This window comes from Sinohyriopsis cumingii, chromosome 2 (assembly GCF_028554795.1).
Source record: "Sinohyriopsis cumingii isolate HCF-2022 chromosome 2, ASM2855479v2, whole genome shotgun sequence".
Classification (NCBI taxonomy): Eukaryota; Metazoa; Mollusca; class Bivalvia; order Unionida; family Unionidae; genus Sinohyriopsis; species Sinohyriopsis cumingii.
The window spans coordinates 28,280,984-28,304,686 of NC_142962.1; the positions used below are offsets into that span (position 1 = coordinate 28,280,984).

General features: G+C 35.2%; 1 protein-coding gene across 3 annotated transcripts in view; it reads left to right on the top strand.

The window, feature by feature from the left end:
• Positions 1-23,703, top strand: part of LOC149804531 (E3 ubiquitin-protein ligase UBR2-like) — a 214,651-nt gene that overhangs the window by 51,795 nt on the left and 139,153 nt on the right. For all 3 annotated transcript variants that reach the window (XM_089941199.1, XM_089941180.1, XM_089941188.1), the window contains 3 exons: positions 7,141-7,225; positions 16,743-16,821; positions 19,455-19,560. In XM_089941199.1, the coding sequence (XP_089797325.1) occupies positions 7,141-7,225; positions 16,743-16,821; positions 19,455-19,560 (270 nt within the window). The remainder of the gene's footprint in view (positions 1-7,140; positions 7,226-16,742; positions 16,822-19,454; positions 19,561-23,703) is intronic.

Here is a 23,703-nt window from a genome sequence, read left to right on the forward strand (position 1 = left end):
TACCTTAATGATGATAGATAACAACATCCTATAACAATAGATAAGATACATGTATACCCAAATGATGATAGATGACAATATCCTTTAACAATAGATAAGATATATACCCTAATGATGATAGATGACAACATTCTTTAATATAGCAATAGATAGATATATACCTTAATGATGATAGATGACAATATCCTTTAATAATATATAAGATACATATATACTCATGTGGTGATAGGTTACAACAACCTATAACAATCGATAAAATAAATATATACCTTAATGATGATAGGTGATAAAAAATTTAGCAATGTGGAACTTTATTATGAAACCCTTGCTGCAATGTTTGTTGCTGGCATGTGATTTTCTTCTGTTCCACACATGCTGTAGAGAAAAAAGAGGATTAAAATCTTTTGTAATCAAAAGTGACACCATATTATTGTTTATTAATCTTAAATGTATGCCATCCATACAATTTATTGATGGTAAAAAACATAAAACTCAAGTTATTTTGCAGAAACCAGTGTTCTTCTTTCAGTCTTTGTGACCCTTGACATATTTTCCCCAAAATTGATGGGTAATTTCTTGCCTCAGATGCAAGCTATCCCCTAAGTTTAGTCATGGTATGTGACTTTGGACCGCTAAGCCCTTGCACCATTTCTCACTGTAAAATTTTAATACAGCACACAAAGGCATTGGCAGAGGCACACAAAAATATCACTTACAATTGTGTGCTCTGTGACTAGACTTTCAGATAAGTCCAGTAAGTCATCAAGATATTTTTTTTTTACTTTGATGATGTGGCAAGCTTTGCATAGGGTAAGATTATGTAATGCTTTGATAGAGGTCTTAGTAAGCTAAACAGTAAGAATTTAAGAATGTCTCACTTTCACACTAAATACTCAAGCCATTGAAGGTGATAATGACCAATGGTCTGATATATATTTAAAATACCATAAATTTAGGAAACAATTTAGTCGATGTTAATGATGAATACAAGAAGGACCTCAGCATCTGACTGCACTACAGGGAGTATGGTGCATATCATCAGGCGTTATGAATGCACGAGAAATGGTACAACTACACTGCTTTTATTGTGAATGATAGGATTGGCTTAAAAATGACCAAAATGCAACTTCTGATTTCATTTTCCTAACTGTGCAGCAGTTTGAAATAAAACATACATAATAAGCTAGTATATATGTTGGCACTGTTATTTTAGTTCTAATGTTTCTGAACAGGAATAAGTTTTATATTTATCACCAGCATGTACTAATAATTAAAAAACAATTTAATATCAAACAGTAATTAAAATGAACACCATGTAATAAATAATAAACAATCAGAAACTGGGCAAGTCCCTCTCAAAGTGCAAAGTTCTCTGTAGAAATGACCCAAGGACTTTTCATAGAAAGCTGCTGAAAACATTGTTGGACATAATTTAATTTGTGGAAACTCCTTAATATTTTTGGAATCCCTCTGACATTAACCTTTTATCTTTCAACCGGGGCCCTGAGTGGCCGAGTGGTCTAAAGCGCTCACCGTTACGGATCACTGCCATCTCACCTCTGTCTGCGTGAGTTCGAGTCTCAGGCTTGGCTAATATGGGTACGTGAGAAAGCCTGCCAGTAGCTTCTTGTGGGTCGGTGGTTTTTACGGGGGTTTTCCAGGGTTCTTGGCCGCCATGTATAGCCTATCTTGTGCTAAAAAATGGCGTTAAACCCTACAACAACAACAACAATTATCTTTCAACCCCCTATTCAGTAGGTGTCTTACTTGTCTAAAATGGAAGGCATCTACAAGGTTTAGTCAAAGTGTGTGGAGCAGAACTAAGTGTTTTGTGGAAGTCAGTTTACCTTCTTTCAGTCCCAGTAATCTGGACCTTGGACTCTTTGACCACAGAATGAGTTTTTGTCTTATATGCAAGCCATCAGCAAAGTATGCTTAAAGTAGGTGATATGATATTGTGTAGAAACCTTTTGTATTTGAGTCAATGTGAACCTTGGCCTTTGACCATTTAATCTCCCAGTAGTTATTTTACTTATCTCAAATGCAAGCCGGTTACGAAGTTTAATCAAGACATGTAATACATAACTAGTTTTGTGGAAAGTATTTTTTGTTCTTTTAGTTCATGTGATCTTGACCTTTTTTGTTTTTATCCCAAAATGAAAAGGTATCTTCCTTGCCTTGAATGCAAGCCAGCAAACAGATTTGGCAGAGTTGTTGATAAAAGATTGTAAAATAATGTACAGAAACAATTTTTTATCTCAGTTCACAGTGACCTTGACTTTTGATAGTTTGACTCCAAAATCAATAAATGTCTTTCTTATATGAAATACAATTCCCTGACAGTGTATCGTCAGGCTGTTGGATGTACAAGCAACTATTGTCTGGAAACTTTTTCTTGCAGTCCTTGTTAGTTTGAACTTTTGAGCCAAAAGTTGATGGGTTTCTTGTACCAAATGCAGTCTGCTTGCAACATTTGGTAATGGTAGATAATGGAGAACTTGAGATCGTGTAGAAATGAAATATGGAACAGATGAGTCTCCATATTATGGGCATCTACAAAATTAGGGAGGGGCCCCGAGTGGCCGAGTGGTCTAAAGCGCTCTCCGTTATGGATCACTGCCATCTCACCTCTGTCTGCGGCGGTTCGAGTCTAGGATTCAGCCAATGTGGGTATGTGAGAAAGCTTGCCAGTAGCTTTTCGTGGGTCGGTGGTTCTTTCCGGGGTTTTCCCGGGTTCTTCCTCCACCATTAATACTGGCCGCCATGTATAGCCTATCGTGTGCTGAAAAATGGCGTTAAGCCCCAAAACAAAACAAAAACAAAAAACAAAATTAGAAATACCATATTTGGTATATACTCACATGCCTTGAGATATGCGGACCACCTCTTTGCCAAAAACTCTAATTAAATCATTTTGATCAAGTGTGTATATCCCAGACATCAACATGGAAGGAAAGTGGTAATGGAACTTGACAACCAACAAATAGTTAAATGTGTAAACACATTACAAAAGCCATAGATTCATCATGGACAAATTTGTTTTTCAGATTCTCATGGGACAAACCTGTTTTTAACAAAGTAACTGACTGTTTATTCATATGCCTTTTGACCTGTTTCAACTGTATATTACATTCTCCTAGTAATTTACAAATTCTACTGTTTCCCCAATCCAGTTTTAGCACAGTGCTGTGCAATATCCATTTTCTTGCATGCCAGGCCATTTTTTTAAAGAATTTCTAAAATGCAGTAACCTTTTGTAGGCCATGCTTCCCCATGGCTGACTCTCAGTACTTCTTGTAAGGATGTCTCCATTCCACTGTTAACAGCTGTTAATTGGTCCCTTTCATCACACATATAATTGAAGAAAATGATCACCAAAGACAACACTGGGTCCATGGGTAAATGTCAGAATCAGTAGTTTACATAATGAAATAATAGTGAACATGAAACTTTTGTGAAGTGCCTGAGGCAATCCCACTAATTTAAGGTAAAGTAGCATTGAATCTGAGAGGTTATGGGGTACTGGCTATTTGGGGACATAATTTAATTTTGGAAAGCTAACCCATGAAAATGTTTTAACAAATAGATTTTGACAGATTAATGGCATTTATTTAACTTATAACTCTAAATCAAAGATGAAAATTGAATAAAATCTCTACTGCCAGTTTAGTAATTTTGCTTTGTTTTTTGTCAAAATCCAAGGGTGCGTCAAATGCTATGGACTAGTTATTTAATATTCTATCTACAAGGCACTTCTAATAGATGAGCAAGTACACAGTTCCTTTGCTTATGAAAGTTAATCACTGTAATTAGGTGAACATGATTACATGAAAAAGAAGAGAGAAGATAAATAAGATCATATAAAAATGTCGGAAATTTCTTGTATGTCACCTGTATTTTCAGTAATTGATAATTAGCCCATTGAGTGCTTTAGTAAGTAAGATTGTCCAATAATAGTTTGATTTCTGCAATACTGAAATATTTGAGTTTTAACCAGATTTAATATGCAGCTTTATGATGATGAGACGTGAGCTTTCCACATGTCATTTACAGGATTTATGCCCCGATTGTTTGTCATGGTTTCCTCAGTATGATTTGTTCGCAAAATAAATTTGGAATGCAGTTTTACATTGATAAGAGCTTGAATGAGTTTGATTTCCAGCACTTGACAGCATCATTACAGGAGTTATGCTCCCTGATTGCTTGTCATCCTGACTTGGGTATCCACAATATAAGTTTAACACAGTTTGTTGGTTTTCAATCAGATTTGGTATTGGTAAGATCTTGAACGAGTTTAGTTTCCACTGTTTCACTGTGTCATTTAAAGGTGTCATTATCCCTGATTGCATAGTTATTTTAGCAAGGATTTCAACCCAGTTTGGCCTACAGTTTTACACTGACTAGATTTGGAATGAGTTGAATTTCCACCATAAGAGTGTTGAATTTCAACCATATTTATCATCCCTCTTTTTATTGATCAGACCTTGAATGGGTTAGCTTTCCAACATTAAATTATTAAGTTATGTCCCCTGATAGCCAATTCCCCTAACTTCTAACAAAAATTCATTTATTTAAGGCACTGCTAAGTGAATTCTGGTGTTTGAGGGTCCTTTGTTGCTTATTGCTTTTATTCTTATTATTGTTTTTTTTTTTTTTTTTTAATTCTTATTCATGAAATTTATTTTCAGTGCAATACTGATACATGCATTATTTGATAGATGAAAACAGGAAAGTCAGTAAGACTGTATCAGGCATTGTACTTCTGCAACCTTTTTTGAGCAAACTACATTGACAATAATAATAATATTAATAATAGTAATAATCATGATTCTTTTGATAAAATTTTTATTTAAAATGCCCTTTTGACCAAGAGGTTTGTTTTCAGTGCCATTTTCGGTGGTTAAATGTATTTTAAACAAAAGATCATAGGTGTCTTATGTACAAATATAGATACATATGTGCAACTACGGAAGGTGTCTGTAATTGTTAAGAACAGAATATTATGTAAGACAGTTTAATAAAGATGTTTGTTCCATCTATCGAGAATCCAAGAATTAAGATGAATATCATAGTTCCGCAGAGATTTCAAGGTACAATTTTACAATTTTGATGTTCTTGTCATAATTGAAAACACATACTTTATCAGAATTCTTGCAAACTAAATACATTATAGTTTACAAACATGGTAAAGGTACTGTTCCTTGTTGGAAGGTTTTATAGTTAATGAAGACAGTTGTCATAACCAAAAACTAATGTTTCTTTTCATACATTTGCTAAAGTTTATCCTTTGAGGACTGCAGTACATTATGCAACAGTGGGATTTTAATAATCTCATTTTGATGTTCAAAGTCATTTTCTAAGTTTATTTAAAAGCAGATTTAAGTACATAAAAGTCTATAATGAAACGTGAGATCTTAATCATCTGATGGGATGGATTTTAAAATATGACCCAAATAAATTTAATATTTGACATATGGAAGGGCATGGTTATTAAGAAGTACAGAGGGAGAAGATGGTAATTTTGAAGGATGTAAACGGAAAAGCCATGCATAATGATTTTTGTGTATTTTATATGGTATTATTCTCTTGTACCACAGCCAAGTTTACCAAAGACTTATAAAAATGGTACTAGCAGCTGCCTCACTTGGTGCTCAGCATTAAGAGGTTAGTGTTAGGACTAGTTGGCCTGGTGTCAGAATAATGTCACTGAGTGGGACATGATGCTACCTGCCTGTGGCATGATGCCCCAGTGCTAAACGTCACTATAAACTCCCACACTGAAGGTATCATAGAGATATGACTGAAAAATTGTTCAAGCTACATTTAAAATCCAAATCACACATACACACACATGATATTATTCCATTACATTAAGTAACTTTAATAATTTTCTTAAACATGTTACTGAAGGATTTTTCATTGACATATCATGAGCAAAACTAAACTTGTTACGAAGTAAATTATTAGGGATCAATTAAAGCTCCACATTCAGATATTTTGAAATAGTTGTCATGAGAGCTAAAAGTGTATAATTATTTTGCAATAAATATTTGCAATTATTTTTTCTCAGTAGCCAGATAAATGTATCTTTTGTGAAATCATATGGAATATTTTTATGTACAAACATGTAGTTAAATAAAATCCTCGAAGAACATGGAGTCTTTAATGTGAAAATTCATAAATGTCCTGCATATAAAAAAATCATACACTGGACATTTATCTCCACCCCTCCACCCTGTGTTGGTGATGGAATTTTGCCTGGATTGTCTTCCAGTCAACAGTTTAGAATTTAACTTTAATTGTTTTATACATATTTATCTTTTGTGCTACTTTGCAGATTCTTATGGGCTTATTAATGCATTCCAGACTTATTAGTCTAAATATGAATGCATTCCAGACAATAAAACACACTTAATAGTCTAAATATGAATGCATTCCAGACAATAAAACACACTTATTAGTCTAAATATGAATGCATTCCAGACAATAAAACACACTTATTAGTCTAAATATGAATGCATTCCAGACAATAAAACACACTTATTAGTCTAAATATAAATGAATTCCAGACAATAAAACACTCACACATTTTAGTGTATTTTTGTTTTAACATTGTGTCTGAAACTGATTTTCAAATCTTGTTTGTATGCATTTTTGTTATAATGAATGATGTTATCCTATTGAGTGAAACTATCATAGTAACTATAGCGTTATTACTTGTATCTTATTTTAGTCAAAGTTGGAAAGGATTTTCCTCAAATAATTAAGTGTATTGAGGATTACTAGATGGTAGTAACTTAAATGGGTCATACTGACCTTGCATAAATAAACATCATCATTTTATGATAAATTTTCAGTTTGAGTTTTACATGTATCTTTTGTTTGGTGTTTATAGGCTAAAATAGACTGTGATGAATACATTTCTTTTGTAATATTTAAACTTCTTCAGATAAATATCATCCTTACAGAATTAAAATGATTTTCCTTCATTCTGGTCTTGTTATCAAATGAAATTATCACATTGACCCAAATTTAATGCAGTAACCTATTTTTCTGATTCAGTAACTTTTACACTTCTCCTATGAGACTGAATTTTGAAATTGTTTCATCATTCTCAAACTAATCGTTTTACTTTTCCAGGCCAGAATGCTTGTGACTGAACACAATCTTCTTTCTGTGATTCTGGAAACGTTCCTTGAGGCATGCTGCCGAGAAAAGAGAGATAGTATGTTGCTTCTGAATTAAATGCAGACATATCAATAATTTTGTCATCAATTCACACAAAAACCAAATAATATTAAATAGATTAAGAATATGTATGTTTTTACCTATAAATGATTTATTCTGAATTTAATTATTTCTCCTTTGGATACATTCCCAATCACATTAATCTTTTGGGATTGAAGTTTCCTATCACTAATGCAGCCCTACTACAAGACCAAAATTTGGATTTTCTCTCTATATCATATATATAGACAAAGGGCAATAACTCTGGCCCATTACCTTTCCTTGCTGGCACCAGGTGTTACTAGTTTTTATGGTTTGTATTATACAGTCAACATCATATGAAAAACCCTCTTGTAATTCCATGCCAGCCAATATAAATTTTAGCCAGACATCCAGAAATTTGGATTTATGTTGTGTATTAATCATTCCTCTACAGACGATATACATTATTTTTATAAAAAATTTAAATATTATCATGAATTTGTCACATTCTGAGACTTTGTTTGTCTTGTTAGTTCACTTGGCACAACACACCATCATTGATGCATGTTGTGATTAACTTTTCAGTGCACACTGCCTTTTGTTTGTTCACTCATCTATGAGGTGTTGAACACTTGATTAACATGCTGCCACGTTAATTTCCACATTTGTTGGTATTATTGTTTCTTTTTTTTATAAACATGCTGACAAAGTACAGTTTATATGAGAAGTTCAAAGAAAGGGTTGACATTATATTAGTCATTCCTGGCTTATACAAAATGTATGATCTGCTGTCTTGTAGAAGTCAGCCAAAGGCAGAGAAAATGGGAGAAAATATTGCATGGTCAGCAGCTGTGGTCTTCCCCACCACCAGCGTTTACCTAATGTGCAGTGTATACAACTGTCCTCTACTGAGGTTTCTGTTGAAATGGGGAAGCAAAATGATGAGGTTTTACAGTCACAACTATTTATACCAGCCTTCAAGTTATAGAAGTACCAACTGGTTCAGGAAATGATGTCACAAATAGTAAAATTTCTAGGCAAATTTTTGCCCATGGATCTCTTACTTCCACAAGTAACTATGACACATTGGGGGAATGTACCTCCAGTTTTAGTCATCACAGTGGTCACAAGTCCCCACCTCTCATGTCGTAGCATGGCCTTCAGGCTTGTAATCTGGGCACTTTTTTTTTTTAATCCAGCCTCTATTATGGTATTGCCATCTGAAACCTCCTCAGCTTTCCAGCCAGTCCAGCCCTCTCTGTTTAGGGATCTTAATGATAATCCATCCATCTAGCCATGCATAAAGCTTCTTTCCCCTAAAACTACAGGGATCTTAATAATAGATCCATCTGTCCAGGGTTCCCAGGCTACCGGAAAATCGGGAAAAAGTCAGGAGAAAGTATAATTTTTTCCCAACCGTGAAAAGTCCTTGAATTTCGCAAATATTGATGAAAGTCAGGAAGAACCTTAGAATTTTCCACCACCACTTGACGCTTGAAACAATCACGTGATTGAGTCGTAACTAAACTGATTGTGAGTTAAATTTATCGAGTTCTGACCAGAATATTCAGAGGGTGCAGTATGGATCATTTGGTTGCTTGCCATAAACATATATGCAGAGTCAATCCAAATGCCCAGTGGATTAGATTCATCTAGTAGACTTTTATTTTCAAAGTCAGCTTCATATTCATATCTTTCCTTACATGGAAGGTATGAAAACCAGTCTAGCATCGCAAGAGGCCAACATGGTGGTGGCAAAGAGTAGCCGCTTACCGGATGGCCTATCAAACTTTAAACATTGTTAGATTGAGTGCTACATGCATGAAATCCATATGAAAATTACTTATTTTCTCAGAAGTTGTGAGTATTAAAATCGTTAAGCTTTAATCTGCTGAAAGACGAGATAAAACTACGTCGTTGATGTAATGTGACCTGGTACTCGCGATTTGCATTGCTAGTCGCATGAGTACACAAATATAACAACCCATATTTGCAAATGTTGTAGAGAAAAAAATAAAAAAAAGTATTAATTGAAAGTCATATACTGGTTGTAACAAAAATACAAAAACGAAAGAACACAAAATTCTCCATATTTATATATTCTGAGAACAACTTTTGGAGTTTGTTGTATCACATGTCTACCATGTTGACATGTGCTCTCTGCTTGATAAATAAAACTGGCCATTATGCTGGTTTTTACAAAAAGTATCAGACTTTCATTTAATATAATTTAATTTCTGTACAACAACATTGTAAAGGTGTTTGTTGTTGATATCACGTGACTATTGGACTTCCAATGTCATCATTTGAGATTTGTGAAGTCATTTGAATAGTAATGCAAATGGCGAGTACTGGGTCAGGTTTCATCCGTGCCGTAGTTTCATCTTGTCTGTCAGCGGATTAACAACATAACCATTTCTGAGAAAATAAATCATTTTCCTATCAATTTCACGCAGGTATGAGTTGATATAAGTTTAAATTTTCTAGGCCTGCTGGTAAGCAACTACCATATGTTGCTACCGCATGGTGGTGCCAAATTCAAATTTTCGACATTCATTTGCAGTGCCCCTACACCCCAACCTAAATGTCCAAATATGAAAAATGGGTTGGGAATATTCGGAGGAAATTTGGTTTAGAAAGTAGACTGCTATTCGTTTTAAGCCAAATTTATAGTCCAAATTGTTGAATCTCAGAGTTGAAATGAGAAATTGTCACCCCTCATATTATATATTAAAAAACGATATGGGGCCCTATATCAGGTTTGGGGACTGGTTTAACGAATTACAAAAATAGTTGATTTTGCAGAAAATTCAGTTCTTGTTTATACAACAGTATATAATTTTGAAGGTCTTTTGTCAAAATTTAAATCAACCCTTTTGAAAATATTTTTTCAAATGATGGATTTTTAAGCAGATCATCTTAAGGAGAATAGGTTGTTTGAAAATTCTTGTTTGGGATTTTATAGGCACAGATAAATTCAGGATTAAACTCTTTTCGTTACAAGACAAGATTCTAATTATTTGCGTTTATTGTTTTCGTTTTTATACCGTAATAAGAAGTGTTACTTTCTATGAGACGCATATGTATATTGCTATAGAATTCATTAGAATTAAAGGTTTGAAAGGAAACAAAACATAATTTGTGTTCATTATGTTGTTCCCACTTAGCAACATAATGCAGCAGAATAAAGTTAGAATTTTCATTCTGTACATTGAAATGACATTACATGACAGTTATAGGATTGTAATCACACTTGTTTTATGTGATACATCTTGTTTTTGTACATGATCATCCTTTCTGACTTCGATGTTTTTGGAGAGTCTTGAAAGAGAAAACATCTTTATATTTAGAAAATGCATGTTTAATAATCTAAAATGTTCTTTGATTCCATTCAGTAATGGTCATATGTGAACCTTGAAAAAAGTAATTTCTTCTTGGAAAAACCCTGGAAATGACCTGGAAATTTATCTTTAGAAAAGCGTGAGAGCCATGTCTACCTGGTAAGGCCAACGGCTACACATATCTACCATGATGGTGGTTTTAGTGATTGATTCATATGTCCAACCATGCCTACATGAATGACCAGATCACTGGCAGCTGTGCTTACCACACTCTCAACCAAACCAACTGCCTGTTCTGGTACAATAAATTTGTTCACCAGAGCTGACTTACCATATGTTCACAGCCTACCTGCAGGAAATTTCAGTCACTTACATAGTGTTATGAATATTTAATTTTGTATTATTTGTTGGCTTTTCTCCATGAATAACCACTCCAGTGGCCTAGTGGTTAGACCGTCCGCCTCGGATGCATGAGGTCGTGGGTTCGATCCCCAGCCGAGTCATACCAAAGACTTACAGAAATGGTACTAACAGCTGCCTCACTTGGTGCTCAGCATCAAGAGGTTAGTATTAGGACTGGTCGGCCTGGTATCAGGATAATGTGACTGGGTGGAACATTATGCTGCATGTCTGCGGCATGATGCCCCAGTGCTTGACATCACTATAAACTGTCACACTGCAGACATTGTAGTGATATAACTGAAAATTTTTTAAAGCTACGTTAAAAATCCAAGTCACACACACACACTTCTCCATGAATATAATTTTTGTGTATCTTTATTTTGTACTTGACCTTTTGTCCAAAATCAAATTAATAATGTACCTGACTTGTGGCATTTTGTAAACAATATAATATATTGCTAATATTTCTCTATGAGTGTAGATTAAATATTCAGATCATTATCAATGGAAGTGAACATGTTTATTTCTATCTGAATATAGGATATTAGTTTTTCAATTGGAAATTCCTAAATTTGTTGAAAACTTTAAAGGTTTTAGGAAGAAAACTGACCTCCATCCTGGACCTGTTATTGGTCTTAGCTTTTTATATAATGTTATTTACTTGAAGAATTACTCATTCTTGCCTTAACATCTGAAGCAGACTCATTCCTGTTGTTGTGTTCAATTTTTAATTTGGGTGGATGTATTTATTCAAATTATTATTCACTGGAATTACAAAGTGCTCAGTAGTATTCTTGGATTAAAACGTTAATTTGGAATAATAGTGAATTAAAGTATATTATTGTGATACATTAGAAGACTGGTAACACATCACAATATTACAGGCCACTGGCACATTAACATAATCAAGACTACATGCACATCAATACATGATTTAATATTGGAATTTATTTGAAATACCACTGGAATTTATTTGGAATACCACTGGAATTAAGTTGGAACTTCATGCATTTGGACTTGTGTTAGAACTTTTAGGACTATTTGGGATTTAATTCACAATACTGTAAATTCTTTTAAAATTTTCATTTTGTACTCCATGTTGTTTTTGTTCTTCTTCTGTTACTTAGTTTAAAACCATAGAGCAGTAATAATAGAGATGACTCTATTGTGTCATCTGTGCCACCAGTGATGGTTTTTCTGCACATAGATTCACAACCTAAACACAGTATGAAGATACTCGCAAACATCAGCCTTTCTCAAATCCAAACATTGAGCAGACTGTGTTGAGCTTTCAGGCTGCCATTGAAAAGATATACCTGGTGGTGTTGGCTTATGAATGGCTACACCTTTTAGTGCCATTCTTGATGATGCAGTCAGTGCTTTTGTAGATATTGATGATGAGGAAGAGACCCCATCCTTCTGGCTGCTTCCCCAGTCAGAGAAGATCTGATATATCAGTGAATGTCTGGAAGAGTCTGTGATCCTGGGAATGCATAGGCTTTATTTTCCGAAAGTCCAATGCCTGCAATGTTTTCATCATGCTGGTACAAAACTCACTCTGTTGTCTTCCATACTGAATTCCTAGCTCTAGATAAGTAGTTAGCAGTTGTCCACTTAGACAATGTATTTAATATCACATCGATGCTGGTTTTGAAATGTCACCACATCTTCAGTGTTAGACTTGACTACATTGGTGATTTTCCAAATGGCCAAAAAAGTTGACACTAAGAATGTCTGGAATGCAACAGCCGGAATTGCTAGGATCATTACCAGGCATCTCATAATTGTATGGCACACACAATGAGAGCCTTTGTGACTCTCAACCAGATGTGCTGTAATGCATATTTGCAGCATTACTTGTCCCTGAAGCCACATCATACAGTTACATTAGGGATGACACCATTTGTTTCATTGTCACTCTCTGGGCAAAAGTCAAGATGTTTGGAGACCAGCAGCTCAGGAACTACCCTCCCAACTTGACACCCACCACACAGACTTTTAATACCAATCTGCGCCTGCCACTGTAGAGGAACTATAGGAGGCAAAGGAAAAGGGATCTTGTAAATAACAGGTTCAGTTCAGATCCAAGCCTAATGCCAGGAGGCAACAACCTAACCAAGTCATTTCAGAGGGGCTTTGGATTTCATTTATCAACACCCCCTTCTCCCCTTCTATTGGACTTACCATCAGATTGGGAGAAGGACAATATTTTACAGCAAGAAATAGGGACATTCATCAATGAAAGGTCAGCAGTGATTATTTGAGGCTTTATTCAAGGCTTTTCTTTTTACAAAGGGCCAGTGGCCAATTGAGGTGGATAATCAATCCCTGTTGCCTCAATCAGTACATTTTTCTGTTGAAGTTCATGATGGAGACTGTGAGAGTCATATGATTTCCAGTAGAAGGGATGAGTCTTGTCTTGATCTGACAGATACATATTTTCACATCCATATCCACCCAGTGTTATAAAAATTCTTTTGTTTTATTTACCATGATAAGGTTTATCAGTTTTAAGTTTTTCTTTCTGGTCTGAACATCAGCATATTGGTCTTTACCAAAATTATGGTCACCCTGTTCTGGATGACTTCATCTGCAACGTTGGCAGAATATTTGGATTACATCCTCCAGCAACATATGGTAAGTTCTTTTCTACTCAAGGGCAGAAACAATCTGTCCCATTTGAATCTTCTTGGTTTTCTTGTGAGCTGGGAAAAGTCCAACCTTCTTCCATCCCAGTGTTTTGTCCCTTTGGTATGGAGTTTATCACTAGTCTCAATCTGGCACAACTCAGTCATGTTCACATAGTGTTGATCATTGAGCTTGATGAGCCTGCTTCCAACAGGACTTGGATTTCAGCAAACGAGTTCTTGCATCTCGGATTATCCATTTTGGCAGTGGACTTGTTCCTGCTTTGCCTTTGTTTTATGCACCCCTTCCAGATGACCTTGCTGGCTTAATAGCACTCATTTTTCAGTCCACTCGGATCAAAATGTCAGGTCATGAACGAGGTATGATCATTCCTGTGTCAGTAGTACTACCGTTGTTGGCTAATGACAGGAAAAAGTCTGGAGAAGCCCCCGTTGAAAGTGATAGTATGTACAGGTGCCAGTATGTAAAGGTGCCAGTATGTACAGTTGGGGACCCCACCAGTTACCAGGTTTTGAAACAGTCAAGAGCATGTGGGAGCCAGGTGAACTGATTTTGCAAATTAACCTTCTCGAAATACAGCCTTTATCAGTGTCTTTTAGTTATGAAGACAGCCCTAATTATGTCAGACAACTCTGTAGTGGTGACCTGCATGCACAAATGGGAGGAGGGAGTGGACAAAAATCATCAGCTCAGTGGGATCAACCTATGATGGACCTTTTGATGACAAGGTGGAATCCCAAAACCTCAGCCTTTTTGTCTTACAAGCCTGGACACAAAAGGACTGAACAATTGATGCTCTTTCTATAAATTGGAATGGCCAATTATATACAATCCTCCAACACCTGAGATCTGGAGAGGATACAGGAAATCAACAAATTTGAACCTGCATGTAAGGATCATATGAAATATGCTTGTAAAAACAAACAGTTTTCACAAGTAGTTGAGAATCCTCAAGCGAGATGGCTATCCAGCTTAGAGGCATGTGAAGGCAATAAAATATAATGTCAGTGGAGTGCACAAAACACTTTATACCAATGTAGGCACCCATACCTCAATAACTATCTTTCTGTGACTCTTCAGTGAGAAACAGTTGACACCAATCACAATTAAACCTACCGTTCCATGATCACTGACATACTGTGCTATCATGGAAGAGAGGATATCAAACAAACCAAAAGACCTATCTGATTTTCTATTAATTTGGATTCCACCTGGCCAAAGTGGCAGTTATCAAGACAAGACACCATTTGAACTGCTCGCAAGATTTTTAGTTCACCTATTTTATAAATTCTGCCTCCTCACTACTTTGGCTGTCAACAGGCAAAAATCAGCAATACATTTCTTACTGTTGAACCCATTTTACTTGCAGTTCAGACATGATGTATCAGTATCACTGATGAAGCTCCCTGCTTTCGTTACCAAGAACAGGTTTCCATTGATGAGGCATCAGATAATGGTAATAATTCCCATCTATTCTGGACACTTCTTCTCAAGGTCATTGACAGGACTCATTGTGAGCTCTGAAGTGGTATTTCAGGAATATTGGGTTGTTGCATGGAGGGAGATCACACCTCATGTTACTTTAAAGAAGGAAAGGACGACATAGACATTTTCATCCTGAATAAATCTACCCTGTATATAGGACTAAACCCACACCAGTGAATTTTTTTCACATAGTGTCTCACAAAGTTAGGACAGTCACCACAATATGCATATCAGTGAATCTGTTCTCTATCATTATCCATGCTACACTGAGTACACTTTGCCAGTTCTTATCAGAGATCTTTCATTACCATGGTACAAAGGTTACTTTTCCAGATTGTTCAGCAGCTTCATACAGATGTGGCTTCAATACTTCTGCTGGATTTGCAAGAGGGAAATGTTTCCATTTTGAAGCCACACCCCGAGTCTTTTCCAGTCAGGTTATCTTGAAGCTTTCTCACATACCTTAGGGGACCAGAGATGGTCCCTTCACCTCTTACCTATTCTCCTAATGTATCATTATTAGGTAACATATTTGAAGAAGAAACCAATTTTTTTCTAGTAAAATGTATTTATTCAACAATACTTACCCAATCATAATACACATACACCCTACCAGGCTTCCCCCAGTTACATCCATATAGACATTGTGCTTTCCACTCCAGATGAACTGATAATTCACTGGTTTTGGCACCTATCCCTATGCCAAGGAAAAATTACTTTGCACACACACATAGGTGGGCAGATAAGTTCTAGCTTTTTAGCTTAAAGTTTTTAGCCTGGGAGGGCTGGATTTTTGAGGTAGTATTAGTTCTTCTAAGGTATTATGATTGGGTAAATATTATCGAATAAATATATTTTACTCTGGAAAAAGAATTTCATTAAGTTTTCTGTGGTAAACTATAGCCAGATTATATCTTGCCAAGTTTTAGTCATTTTTTGGCATAACAACTTAAAGATTGATTTGAGGTTGATTAGTATTGTCTTGTCATGAATTTTTTTAACAGTAAAAAGGTGAGATAGATGCCATACAAGAGTAATGAATGGGTATTCTTTTATCAAAACATCACATTCCATATCACAGCATATTACTTTCCATACCATAGCATATCACTTTCCATATCATAGCATGTCACATTCCATATCATAGCATATCATATTCCATATCATAGCATATTTCTTTCTATATCTTAGCATATCACTTTCCATATCATAGCATATAACTTTCCATATCATAGCATATCACTTTCCATGTCATAGTACATCACTTTCCATATCATAGCATATCACTTTCCATGTCACAATACATCACATTCCATATCATAGCCTATCACTTTCCATATCATAGCATATCATGGCCCATATCATAGTGTATCACTTTCCATATCATGGCACATCACATTCCATATGATAGCATATCACTTTTCTTATCATAGCACATCACATTCCATATCATAGCACATCACATTCCATATGATAACATATCACTTTTAATATCATAGCACATCACATTCCTTATCATAGCATATCACTTTTCATATCATAGCCTAACACATTCCATTTCATAGCCTGTCACATTCCATATAAGGGGAATACATTTTTTTTCTGCAAAATGAATATGACTATACATCTGTTTATAATGTTTATTTATTTTCACAGCTGAAGGAAAACTTGTGTTTGAGAGGAATGTCAGAGGTCAGTCATTCAAAAGAGCCTGTTATACTCTTCATGATCTCAAGTAAGTGATTAGTGTCTTTTTTAAGTAATCATAAATGTGTTTTTTTATTTTCCTTAATTGTAAGGCATAAAATCTGTAATGTTGATTTGAACTTTTTCATGTAAGTTTATTATAACATTTTGGAAATGGGTACTCTTACACACTGCATTGGTCAAGTTTGTAAAGTCCTGGCATAATGTTTTTACCTTTCTGGAATCTTTTTTTATTTAAGCTGCTAATCCATCAGACTGCTAATCCATCAGACTGCTTTTTTCAGACCCTTAGAGGTTAAAACTATCAAGGTTTTACTGAATTCTGGATCAGAAAATTCTTAATTGTATATCCCTTAAAAAGAGCAACTAGCATTTTTGATGTCCATTTGTATGTGGACATGTCTGTGGATAGCTTTACTTCAAGTTTTTTCTCAACATTTCTATCTCAGGAGCCCTGTACCCAAATCACTTCTATATCAGTAGCCTGGTACCTCTTCACTTCAGATTTTAGAATATAACCTCATCACATAAACCTCATCTCTCAGTACCACACTTACTCCTGGGTTCTGCCTCATTTTGGGACCACAGGGTCAGTATATGTACATGCACCGACTAACTCCTCTTCAAGTAACAAGTGCATGTATATACTTTAAAGGCCAGAACATTATCACTTTTCAGGTTATAAATTGGGGGCTACTTTCCATTGGAAGGGAGAGATCCAGAGAGACATCTGGTTGCATAAATTATGTGTCTATTCATTGTTGAAAAAGTCTCTCTCTCTCTCTCTCTCTCTCTCTCTTTCTCTCTCTCTCTCTTTTTCTTTCTCTCTCTCTCTATATATATATATATATATTAAATTGTGATTGTCATTAAAGATAGTTTGTCTCATGCTAAAATAATTCTCACTGTTTCACATGTTGTCATTAATTGTCAATAATATAGGGGTAAAATTGAATATGAGGCTATGTAGGACTTGTAGTGTTGCTAGGCAACATAAAGAACCATGTAATTAATATAATTGATTAATATACTGTAATTTTGTGTGGTTATGATTGGTTCTTACTTCTTATGGGTTTGTCTTCATTGTCAGTGATTGTCCAAATTGATCTTTCTGGTCATTCAGTTTTGACCTCTTTTTAAGTCATTTTGCACTATTTAGTGTTGTATTTCCATGTTTGAGATACAAGTTAATCTCCTCTGTGAATATCTGCAAAAACTGCATGTATAGGTGTGAATTCCACTCCATCTACCATCATACTTTTTGAGCATTAATAAGTTGTTGTTAAGTATCATTCAAACCAGTTGGGTGTTTCCCTTGTGAGCTTTTCTCATTAATATCTATTTATGCTTCAATTATTCACTCGACTGACAAATAATAATATGTTAATGCATTTTATTTACTGCATACAGTTTCACTAGTGAAGTCTATTAAAAACTGAAGCGCTGTTACTACAGAATAGATAATTGTATATAATAGGGAACAGCCGTTATATGTTCCCTTGAAACAATATTTGCTTATTATGAGGAAGAAATTCACCTGACTAAAATTTATATTTTAAGTATTAGCATTCTTGAACATAACGAAGTATTATATACATTGAAAAACATGACTGAGTGGTCTCATATTTTCCATGTGTTCTACAATTCATTTTGTATCTCTTTGTGTTCATTCCTGAGAAATTATTCATATTTTTGGTTATTCTTATCTTTCTATTTTGAGTCACACACATTATTAACATTTAGAAGAGCTTTTTGTAATATAAGAACATGTAAATTATATCAATTTATTTGGACCCATTTCACAAATTAAGTTGGGTTGGAATGTCAAAGATAGATACTTTTATTCTGAAATCATTCTTACATAGTGCACAATTCATCTTCATTAATGCAAGCTTTATTAAATTGTGGAAACTTAAAAAGTTCTCCTGTTTTGTTAAGAAAATTCCAAATTGACATTGAGTCAAAGATTTCCTTGTCCTGAAGTAAATCTCAGGATGTTGCTTATATTATTATTATTATTATTATTATTATTATTGTTATTATTATTATTATTATTATTATTATTATTTCTGTAAATCTTATACCATTCAGTGCATTGTCTTGTTACCTTTCACCTTGTACCACTCAGATCATAAATCATGTCCTTCATTGTAGCATTTGCATCAAAAGGTATGATAATTTGTTGGCAGTATCTTTTGGCATCCAATTTAAAGCCTATGTGGATTATTTAACAACATCATATACTTTGCTTATACTTTCCTGTGGCATTCCTGACCTTGGGTCATGGGCTTATGCACTTTGACAGATTGACTCAGTGGCATGTCATGTTTCTTAGAACACAGTTCTTGTTTTGAGTTACTGCACTTAGTAATATCAGTATCATCTGTTGATGATAACGTAATTCTGTGCTTGTTGTTTATTTGTACTTTATTTGAAATGGCATATTTAATCCAGGTCAGCCGTGGTTGACAGTTTCTTGTAACCTTGGGAATGCACTTTGTTACCATTTCTTTATGATGATGCAGCCCAAAGTGCCATTAAACTCGACAAAAACAGCAACAGAAAGGAAGCCTGCAATAGATTTGAATATGGTATTGCAGTTATTTCTTTGTTTATTGATGTTTGAGGATGATACAATAGATTTTCCTTTGTGTATTGTAGATATGCCCTAGTATGTAGGCCAAATCCTGATGAGTGGACATGTTCCTTAAGACAAAGTTTCTTGAAGGGTCTAGAATCATTTCTAAGTCTTCTCAGCTTAATGGAGGTAGGTCGTCTTGCTCATTATACAGTCATAGTCTGTTTATATTCTAACATCAATTGCTTTTTATTCACTGTACAGTGCAAGGAAAGAAAAAGGTATCAAACACAACTGATTCCTCTTTTTAGGTTTGGTTATGGTTTTTGTTGTTGTAGGTTTAATGCCATTTTTCAGCACATGATAGGCTATACATGGCGGCCAGTATTAATGGTGGAGGAAGAACCTGGGAAAACCCCAGAAAAAAAACCACCGACCCATGAGAAGCTACTGTCAAGCTTTCTCACATACCCACATTGGCCGAATCTGAGACTCGAACCCACACAGATAGAGGTGAGATGGCAGTGATCTGTAATGGTGAGCACTTTAGACCACTTGGCCACTCAGGGGCCCCAGTTTTGGTTTTTGTGTTTAAGGCCATTTTTAAGCAAACAATAAGTTAAACATGGCTGCTAGTATATTCAGTGGAGGAAAACTCCAGAAAGAACCACTGACCCTTTGGAAGCTATTGGTAAACTTTCTCGAATATCTAATTTGGCTGAACAAAGGCAAGAACCCCTGCGGACAGAGGTGGGATGTGAGTGATCTGTAAAGGTGAGTGAATTAGCTGGGGCCCCCTCTTTGGAGGTTGTGTGTTACCAAGAAGAAGACTGGTATATAGTCACAGACGTGCAGCTGAAAGGATTGGAAGTTGGTGGTTGACTGAAACATCATCAAATCACTGAGCTGGATGTTCACATGATTAATGGCAAGCAGTGTTTACTTTTTGTAAGAGAATGGTTCTTACTTTCTTTGCTTTTTTCATGCTTTTAGTGATGTATCTATTTCAAAAGATACATTTTACTGTTCAGTTTTGAAATTTGTAAAACAATACCCAGGACTTGCATCTTTGGAGAAAAATTGTAATAATGAATGTATTCCTTTTTAAGTAATTGCTTCTTAATTTACTTTGTTTATAAATTCATAACATATCTCAATGCATATGTCCAAATATGGCAGTTTTAATGTCTGCCTAATAATAGAAAGAATCAACAGGCAGTGTTTTATTAGCTCTGTTGGTCATTCACCAGAAGAGCTTATGGGATGACCTGTCATTCATCTTTTGTCTGTCCTTTGTCTGTCTGTCTGTTAGCACATGCTTTTTTGTTGCTACTCCTCCTAAACTACTTTTGGGATTGCTATGAAACTTTACTCTCATTCATCCCATTATCTAGTTGGTCCTACATGAAAATGGTGCTAATTGGACATCCAGTTTGGCCACTACAGTGGCCATCTTAAAACTCTTGTCATTTGTACTCGGAATCATATCAACATGTTGTTTCACTAAAAGGCTTCTTATAATGTCTAGATGGTTCTAAGAAAATGGTGCTGATCTGATATCACATGGCCACAATGGCAGTCACCTTGAAAATCTTGTTATTGCTACTCCTGAACAGAAATCCATATTCGTCTGGAGTTTCCACTGGAAGGCTTCTGATGATGTTTAGTTGGTCCTAAATGGAAATGATGCTGATCTGATGTTTAATATGGCATCTATAGTTGCCATCTTGAAAATCTTGTTATAGCTACTCCTCCTGAATGGATGGTCATATCAGCATAGGGTTTTTTATTTAAATACTTAAGACTTAAAGTCTATTTATGATGTCTAGTTAGTCCAAAATGGATATAATGCTACACAGATATCCAATATGGCTGCTATAGTGACCATCTTGAAAACCCTACTGAAGGAACAGTCATATCAATATGGGGTTTCACTGGAAAACTTATGATACTCTAGTTGGTTATAAATGAAAATGGTACCAATGTGACATTGAGTATGGCCTCTACTGTAGCTGTCTTGAAAGTCTTGTTATGGCCACCTTTCCTAGATCGCTGGTCAGCCACAATTTGTGCTTTCAGCAGAAGGTTTATGATGTCAAGTTGGTCCTAAATGGAAATGGTGCATATCTGATATCCAATTAACCACATCACCCATCTTGAAAATCTTTCTTATTGTTTCTACTGTGAAATGGAAAGTCATATCAAGATGGCGTTTTCACCATATTTGTATAGTCTTGTTGGGCCACAATTAAAAGGTGCTGATTTTGACATCCATTATAGCCGTCGTGGTGGCCATCTTGAAAAACTTATTATTGCTACTCTTCGTAAATTGAAAGTCATTTGGACATGAGGTTTTCATTAGATGAGTTCATATGGTGTCTGGTTGATCCATATAAAAACTGTGCCAACTGACCCTCTAAATAGTCACTGTGGTAGCCATCTTTACCAAATTGTCTCAACTCCTCCCAGTGGCTGACTATATCAACATGGAATTTTCACACTAGACTTCTTTTGGTACTTGTTGGTCCTAAATGAAAATGGTGCAAATCACACATTGAATATGGCTGCCAAGATGGCTGTCTTGAAAATCATGCTGTCACTACCCCAGAATGGATGGTTATTTTGAGATGGGGTTTTCACCAAAAACTTATAATGGTCTCTACTTGATCCTAATTTAAATTGGTTCCTATCTGACATCCATTTTGTCCACCAGAGCCACTTGTTATTGCTGAAGAATATCGAAGATAGTTTCAGTACCATGAAATTTACAGTATGAAATGGTCTTATCTTAAATTCCTGGAAATTCATTTTTGCCCATAGAGCATTAGCTTTTGAAGGACTTTTGTATTCTTTATATCATGTGTTTTATTAGATTCTACTCGCAAAGAATATGTTAACATTATTTTGATCTAAGTTTAGTTTGATATCAAGCATTGCCTGTCTTTTATTTACAAAATCTTGGTCATTTTGTACATTTTTAAAATAGAGAATCTGTATTTGATATAATACCCATGCATGCACTAAAAAGCACATACCCCTCATTTTGGTCAAAACTTGCATATAAACAGGCACTTGTAAGCACCTATGTCTCAATCGGTAGAGGGAATTGATTGTACAAGTCATGTATTGTCTCTAACCTGCCAACATATATGTGCATATATCATTATGACTGAACTTTAGAGGTAAAAAAAAACGTATCTTGCATGTGTTTATTGGCCACAATCATATTGGGAGTTCTCAGTATAGACAAAGGGAGTTAACTCTTCAAATTGTAGATAGAGATGTTGTTGTTGTTGTGGGGTTTAACGTCATTTTTCAGCACAAGATAGGCTATACATGGCGGCCAGTATTAATGGTGGAGGAAGAACCTGGGAAAATACCGGAAAGAACCACCGACCCACGAGAAGCTACTGACAAGCTTTCTCACATACCCACATTGGCCGAATCCGAGACTCGAACCCACGCAGACAGAGGTGAGATGGCAGTGATCCGTAACGGAGAGCACTTCAGACCACTCGGCCACGCGGGGCCTCGATAGAGAGATGTAATGGTAACACTGACATTGTAGATGTATACTAATCGTAGAGAGCTTTAAACTGATGAAATTTACCAAGATAATAATTGAAGTGCACAGTATAAGTATTTATGTCAGATATGGTAAGCAGATAATTCATTACTCTTAGTTGATCATACACCACTTCCTCAATAACTTGTGCCCTGATAACTCGCGAACCCGCTTATAATGCGGGGTCAGGCATGGATCCCATTTTTTAAAACCAGAAAATACCCAAAAAATTGATTCCTTTTTCCTGAACTTTAAGAAAATCATGATCAAAATTGATAACTGAAACTTTCATATATCACTCGTTTTATGGTCAAAAATGGTAGATAGGACCTGGAAATTTTAATCAACATTTTGAAATTATCAACTTTTAATAAGAAGTCATATAATTGGTTACATTTTCTTTCCAAACAACATTCTTAGTACACTGTAATTAAAGATATTCAAGGAAATTTTGATCTATGAAAATGTCACTTACACCTAGTATAGGCAGTACATTAATATTTAAATGCCAATTAAATAATTTGTATCAAGTGATATTTGTGTTTTAATTCTCTCTTTTAGTTCTGCTTAAGTATAAGTGTAAATGCAATGTGTATTGAAACATAAAATGTGTCAATCTGCCGTAAAAGCTATGTCTGCAAGCGTTTCTCTGAGAACCCAATTAAGTGCTGACCTTGTTTTGATAACTGACTTGCTTAAGTATTTGTTGTATTGTTGCACTGAATTAAAAGCTGGCCTCCTTTATATTATCATGTTAGTTATGTCTT